The sequence below is a fragment of the Talpa occidentalis genome, unplaced genomic scaffold (assembly GCF_014898055.3).
Source record: "Talpa occidentalis isolate TD23 unplaced genomic scaffold, MPIMG_talOcc4v2.1 talOcc4.8, whole genome shotgun sequence".
NCBI classification, from domain to species: domain Eukaryota; kingdom Metazoa; phylum Chordata; class Mammalia; order Eulipotyphla; family Talpidae; genus Talpa; species Talpa occidentalis.
The window spans coordinates 7,491,578-7,499,127 of NW_023605194.1; the positions used below are offsets into that span (position 1 = coordinate 7,491,578).

A 7,550-nucleotide genomic window follows, 5' to 3' on the forward strand; every position below is an offset into this window, starting at 1 on the left:
ATGGAAAAGAGGAAAACACGGATGGCTCACCACCACCAATTGTCCAGTGTCTGTGGCTGAACTGAGCTCTTCTCTTAAGTTAGTCAGTTGTAATCCTCAGGCCCTCAGAATGTCCTTTCCTGTCTCTTCCACCCCACGCCCCCCACTCCTCCTTGGTATTTCCCTCTGTTCCCATCCTCACCATCCTCCAGCTTGCTTTCTTTTTTTAAAAAATAAAAAAAAAATTTATTTATTTATGCACACAAGAGCTGGGGTGAAGGCCAGAGGTCAGGGCGGGGTGGGGGGGGTGTGTGAGAGGATTCACCAGAGACATAGTGGGGAACAGAACAGGCAGACTGATGAAGTACACTGCTGAGGGGAGCAGCAGGAGAGACAGGAGAGGTCTGCTGTGCCATGTAGGTTGCTCCCTGGCTGGCTGGGGATCAAACTCGTGCTGCAGAGGCTGTGGACAGCTTCACAGTGCTGTGCTTAACCCCTTACGCCACCAGGGAAGCCCCCATCCTCCAGCTTTCATGCCAGAAGTTACAGGGTTATCACACTCATTTAATTCAAGGTGTTGAACTCTGGAGCAGCTCTGTCCAAGTGAACTTACTGCAGTGCTGGAATTATTCTCTCTCTCTGCAGTCCGACATGGCAGCCAGTAGCAAGGGTGGCTTCTGAGTACTTGAAATGTGGTTAAGGAGCTGAATTGTTTATTTTGATTAAATTTAATGTAAATAGCCATGTACAGTTGCTAGGTTAGTAGCAATCAGGTGGGACTGAACTTTTACAGGACTCGATGCTTTTACCCCTTTCAGGTCATTCCCAGGAACAAGCTGTATCAGAGGATTTGCCCAAGCCCACCCCAACAAAAAGCCAGAAAAGAAAATGGTTTCCAACATCTTTATTCCAGAACTGTGGCCCATCAACCTGCCAGGGATGCTGCCCTATAAAATATCACCCAAACCTCCAACTGGAAGGCACCACTGAACCCCACTTTTCCTTGTAGATCTTGTCATTCCTCAACCAGCTGTTGCTTTTAGTGGTTTTCATCCATAGCAACTTTATCATAAAGACACAACACCTTGGAAACCTGGCAGTTGTCTTCCAGATTCCAACTAATCCACAAGCAAGAATTCTGAACTGTTCTTTTCTGAATTGTTTCTTAAGTCACTTTCACACTCAGTCTATTGGCCAAGTTCCGGGCACAGTAGAGTCAACACAGTGTATCCAACAGACATGATCAGACCAGTCAGCTTCAGCTGACTAGGCCTAGTCTAGGACTAGGAACTCTTATCCCTTTTTAGTTAAAAATTCTAAAACTAAAGAGATAATAGTGCTGCCAATTCCACCTCTTCACCCATCTCTCAATTGCATTTCTCTAAGACTGACATCGAAAAGGTCACCTCCCACAGTGACCTTCAACAACCAAATGCTGAATGAACAAATGAATGATTTTACTCCAGTAAGAATTTCAAAAAACAATTTAAGAATGGTTTTCTTGGAGCCTCCCTGGTGACGCAGCGGTTGGGCACTGGGTTGCGAAGCTGCCTGCAGCCTCTGCATCACCGGTTTGGTCCCTGGCTGCTCCCCGGCCACCGGAGGAGGGTCCCACATGGCGCGCAGACCTCTCCTGCTGCCCGCTGCTCCCCTCAGCAGTGTACTTCGGTCCTTCTGCCTGCTCTGCTCCCTGCTCTGGCTCTGGTGAATTCTCTCACCCTCCACGCTTCTGACTGTACCCAGTGCTTGTATAAATAAAATAAATAAATCTTTAAAAAAAAAAAATGGTTTTCTCAAAAAATGAGAAATAGGAGAGCAATATCTAATCAGGATGTAACCACTTTCTCTTAAAATGCTAACATGGTTTCTACAACACGGGTGCTTCCGGCAGTGTGCAGATGGTACTAAAAGGAACAATATTGTCTCTACTCCCAAAACATAAAATCTGAAGGCTCTTTGCTGATTAGATTTTTCAATATTTAGAATATTGTTATATAAAGTTTTTCACTGAAATAACAGGATGTTTCAAAGTAAAAATCACCCCCATTATCATGAAGCCATTTTAATCATTTTAAATTGCATCTTAAAACCCTCTTCTTCACTATTCTGTTCGGATGTGAGTGTGGGGGCTGGAGGTGGCAAGGCTGAAAAAATGCCTGCTTTCCTTCTCACTAGCTGTAGTCACTTTCTGTTGTTTTCTCAAGTTTCACTAGAGTTGCATGATCTCCTGAAGTGATAAGCTTTTTGTAACCGTAAATTGTCTTTTATGTCAAAAGGTCTAGACGTTATAATGATTTACCTTGAGCCACAAGTATACTGGCAACGAATATTAATTTTAAGTATTGCCCAAGTCCCAGATGGTGTCACGGGAACATGGGAGGTTTCCAGGCCTAGGTGGAATTCCCTGGGGAAAGGTGAATTTTAGTCAATGATTGGGCCTTTTCCTGAAATTCACTTAGGCATTACTGACGTCTTCAGCCCACACCCAAAGGGTGTCATTTAGCAAGCCACTACAAGACTCACAGTCTCTGAAGACATAATTTAAACAAGGATTAGTTTGGGCACTGGAAGAATCAAGCTTTTTGGAATTGAGAATCTGACAAGAAGCAGCTAAGCTCCTGAAAGATGAGAGTCTTGTGGGTATTTATCTGATGACTTTTAAAACAGGCAGTTAGATTAATTTAAATCATCAGTTGAAATCTTTCTGTAAGAAAGCCAGATCTTCTGAAAACATTGCTTTTGGTTTCCCTGTCTCCAAGTTGTCAGGGCTGAAAAGAAAGAACTAAAAGGCAGGTTCGCCGCCAGGCTGCTTTTACGCACACGGAGCTGTGTGCCCGGGATGCAAGCTGCTGCTCTTTCACGTGGAGAAGCCGAAGGCAGAAGCCACAGAGTAGTTAGTGTGGCTGCCAATGGATCGCAGCAAGAGGGCTTCCGGCTTCAGAGACATCCTGGAGTTCTCGCAAAGACAGCGATGTTTCAGCTTCCCGGTGGTAAACCAGGGGATGTTTTGTTTTTTTTCACCTTGAACTAGAGGTGTAAGGGAAAAAGGAGAAGGGAAGCATGGTCTTTCAGCCCTGCTGTGGATCGCTCCGTCTATCCAGGGTTCCCAACTTGGTGCACTATCCCCCAGTCTCTACTAGTCCCCAGCATCGCTTTTCCCAAAGTCTCTAATCTTTATTATCAGGAAGATTCGGGTCAACAAATCACAAGAGTGAGAATCTGAGAAGGTAGTTCTTGGCTATTCAGGATTTCAGCAGTTGTGACCAACACAAACTCATTCCATTTCTTTACTTCTAGCTCCTGTGCTAGTGCTGGATCCTGCTCATTACTCCCTCTGTCCTGTTTATCAATCAGATATGGCTACTGCTGGCCTGGGACCAAAGCAAAGGTGGTTCCTTGCAAAATTCTCACCACTGTCCACTCAAGAGTAAGGTGACAGATCTAGAATTGGAGAAAAACACCAAAACCTTTACTGCAACAATAAAACCAAAATGAAACACACAAAAGACACTCTGCAAACACTCTTTCTCACTACTACTTTAACACTAGCTAGCTTGCCAACTTTCCGAGATCCTGAAATGTAAATAGATAGAGTTAGTCTGGAGCTTTTCATTAAATGCTTAATCACTTAGCTAATCTCCATATATTGGCATGCATTCAAGCTCAAACTTTTCTTTCTTTTTTTCTTTTTTTTTAAAGATTTATTTATTTATTTATACAAGCACTGGGTACAGTCAGAAGCGCGGGAGGGTGAGAGGATTCACCAGAGCCAGAGCGGGGAACAGAACAGGCAGACTGATGAAATACACTGCTGAGGGGAGCAGCGGGCGGCAGGAGAGGTCTGCGCGCCATGTGGGACCCTCACCCGGTGGCCGGGGATCGAACCGGCACTGCAGAGGCTGCGGGCAGCTTGACAGCCCAGCGCTCAACCGCTGCGCCAGCAGGGGAGGCCATTCTTTTTTCTTTACCTACTTTTTAGTACAGTAATCTAAGGTTCCCAAGAGTGATCAGGTCGACGTTTTCTCATGAGACCAGGACAAATAAGTAGCCTACAAAATACATTTTGACGGTTTTAAATTTTGAACCCAGTTGGCTACCTTTTCTTATTTCAATATAACTGTCACAAAGGTGCAATATGCTTGCTGTGTTTTCTAATTACTGAGTCACTTTCACTCCAGCCCACTTAAAGATTTTGATCTTATTGCTACTTTATACATGTTTTCCATTTCATACCTATTTCATTATGGTAAGAATTTTAATTCACAATGCATTTAAAAGCCATCTGACTTGAAGAATGCATAATAATAACAAAAGATAGGTCTCCAAATTACCCACCCAAGAGTACAACTACAAATTCCTTTATAGCATTTGCAAAGTGTGTCTGTCTTTCTTCAAGGCCTGTTTCTCTATTGTTTGGGACGAATGTGACTTTTCTTGAAAGCCACACTCTAAATTGTTTACAATGTATTTTGTTAAGTGAACTAAATTAAATTTCACATTTTCCAATTATATTTCTCATCTTCAACCATTCACAGAATCTTCACGTAAGAAGTGCTTTTAAATATTCTAAACCACTCAGATTTTTAAGATACTCTACTTTTTATGTGAGATATTTCACACTGGATAAACTCACTGGAACTTTCATTTCTGAATATTTGAGTGATTGTCTGGAGAATTACTTAATTGAAAAGAATGACTTCAAGTACATGAGAGCAAAGGAAATAAAAATGAATTGATTTAGTTTATACAAGCTTCCCCACTGATCAGAAACTATGTGCTCAGATCTTTAATAAAGACCCAGCCAGAAGAACACAGAAGCACTTAAAACTGTGGCTTCTCTTTAGACACAAGAGAAAGAGGAGGAGAAACGCCTGTTTAAAAATGAAATTTCCAAGTAAGTGATTGATATTTTTCTTATTCACGTCAGTCTCTCCCTTTCCTTATAGGCAAGGCCCTCTCCCTTCGAAGGCATGGTGAGGAGATACTTGCTCACAGGAGATGACTACTACCAAACTCTCAAAGAGAAATGGAAGACTTTAAAAGGAAAAGCAAGCGGAAAGGCACATTCTCCAACAACTTTTAATCACTGTAATTCGGCCTCCAGCGTGCCACTCTCTTCCCTAAGGCTCTGGAAAAAAAAAAAAGAAAAAAGTAAAAGCCCATTTGTTAACCTGACACAAAAATATCAGGCGGTGAATTCATTTTGGTGGGGCGGAGGGAACTGGGGAGACTAATTTGGAAAGAAAATTCATAAAACACTCCACGCAAGACGTTTTCAAAGAAGCAACCAAATGCTGAGAGGAGGGAAAAGCATGCCAGGGGCAAACAAACGTGTGGTGCTGAAATCTAGGGAGCCGAATTCCCCGGGCAACAGGAGAAACCAGTGCAACTTGCAAAGCCGCCAACACCATCGGATCCAGTGATTTCACAAGAAATAATTTCAGAATGGTGGGAGGGTGAACCTTCCCAGCCCCCGAGCCCGGAGAGGCACCATCCTGTCCTACCACTGGGTGGCGACGGCCTGGCTTTCCCGAGGGGGTCGGGGGTCGAAGGGTGGGGGGCTGTGGTCTCCGCTTCTTCCCCTCCAGGCCGCACTGCCCAGTCCAGAGAAGAGCCTGCCAGCCCCCATCTTGATCCAGTTGCCTGAAATGTCAGATTCGGTAAAAAGACAGGAAAAAAAAACAACTCAGGCCTTAGAACCTGAGGTCACCAAGTAACAGCCTCTTAAAAATCTTTCCCCACCAAAGCTGAGCAGTGGGAGGGAGGAACGGCATGTTTCAAACTCTACTGGGGTTTTCAAAGCAAACCTTCCAGCAGCTGCTTGAGAGCGACAAGTGATGCTGAAATTACAACGTGAACCCCGGGTTCGGGTTTTCGAACCCAGCCCAGGGCATGGCTCCCCCGCCAGGGGCTAGGGAGCCACAGGGTGCTGGAACAGGGTGAACAAACACGAACCGTTTCATGGCTGGCCAGGAATTCTTCCTCCATTCATCAAAGTGGGTGAATGAAAACATTAACAAGTCGGTTCGGCATGTTCGTGTTGCTTCCCTAGTATCCTTCTGAAATCAAGACCTCACTTGGGTTGCTTTCTACCTTGGGTGTCAAGCAAAGCCTCCTCCCATGCAAGGAAAAAAAACCCACTTGCCCCTTTCATGAAAGGGCTGCACGCCAGAGCTCACATCTTGGCAAAAGAGAGGTTACATAAATTCCAGGTGTTCCTAAATATGCATGTTTACACGCGCACAACACAATCATCTCAGGAGGCACCTAAGTTTCTGGGCCACTTTTTCTTTTTCTTCTTCATGTCAAGGAAGAGTCGAACCCTGTGTTCATGGCTCTGCCTTGGACCGTGCTGCGCTGGGACCGTATTTCCTGCCAGCCACAAGCAAGAAATCCCATGATTTGCACCCAAAACGCATCTCAGCGGTGGCACACTTACCTTTCTTTTCTTAACTGAGCCAAAATAAAAAAAAATTCAGGTCTCTTTCCCCGCCCCCCATGGGGACCAAAACCCAGCCCTGGAATTCTGCGCTATTTCCCAGGTGTCCGCACAGCCCCGCGCCCCTCGCTCGGATGCCTCGGCACCCCACTCCGCCTGCACCCGGCTTCCTTCCCAGCCCGGGATTTCCCCGGGAAACACTCCCGGCGGACGGTTTCCAGCCGTGCCCTCCCCGCCGGCCGCGCGGCAGCCCCGGCGCCCCGAGCCCCGCGCGCCGCCCCGACCCGCACCCCGGCGCCCGGACGGCGGCGCGGGGCGCACGGCCGCGCCTCCCGGGACCAGCCGCCGCCCCGCGCCCGCCGGGCTGCCGGGTCCGGGCTGGCCCCGGGGCTCCCGCCGCATCCCGGCCCCGCGCCCCGATCCCGGGCAGGGACCTGCCCCCCGGGGTGCAGCCCGCGCCCCGGACCCGCGGCCGGCGCCCGCTCACCTTCCCTGGCTTTCAGCAAGACCGTGTTGGCCACGATGTTTTCCAGCTCCATTGACAGCCGGCGGGCAGCGCGGGCGGCCGGCGGGGCTGTCAGCCCGGGGCGCTCGCGGAGGCGCTGCTGGCGGCGCGGGCGGGCGGGCGGGCGGGCAGAGCGGGCGGCGCTACCGCAGGACCCGCCGGGGCGAGCTCCGCCGCCGAGCGCCGCCGCCGCGCGTCTGCTCCGCGCCCCCTCCCCCCTCCCTCGCGGTCCCCCCCGCCCCCCACCCTGCGCGCCTCTGTCACTCCATTCTCCTCCCGCCGGCTCCCGCGGATGCTTTGGTGCCTCGGATGCTTCTGCGGCTCCGTCCCCCCCGGGGGTGTGGTACTAGCGGGCTCGGGGCCGCGCTGCGCACGCGCCGCCCCGGACGCGCCTCCCGCCGCGGCGCCGCGGCGCGGGGGCTGCTGGGACTTGTAGTTCCCGGCGCGCGGGCCGCCCCGCCCGCCCCGCCCCCGGCGGCGGCCGGAGGGAGGCGGGCGCGGCCTGGGCCGGCGGGGCGCGCGCGGAGGGGGGCGGCGGGCGCGGGCCGAGGCGGCCCGGCCGGGTAGGGGCCGCGGCCCCGGAGCCCGCACTCCACGCCCACGCCCGGGCGCCCGCTCCCGCCCCGC

General features: G+C 49.8%; 1 protein-coding gene across 2 annotated transcripts in view; it reads right to left on the reverse strand.

The window, feature by feature from the left end:
* GRK5 (G protein-coupled receptor kinase 5) overlaps positions 1-7,077 on the reverse strand; it is a 174,120-nt gene extending 167,043 nt beyond the window's left edge. Inside the window, exon 1 of one of the 2 annotated variants that reach the window (XR_005122381.2) lies at positions 6,906-7,008. Coding sequence is in view for 1 of the 2 variants with exons in the window: in XM_037495590.2 (XP_037351487.2) it covers positions 6,906-6,957 (52 nt within the window). In the remaining variant the exon portion in view is untranslated. Of the gene's footprint in view, positions 1-6,905 lie in introns of both variants that reach the window. The other variant, XM_037495590.2, reaches the window with a different exon arrangement.
* Between the last annotated feature and the right edge of the window lie 473 nt (positions 7,078-7,550).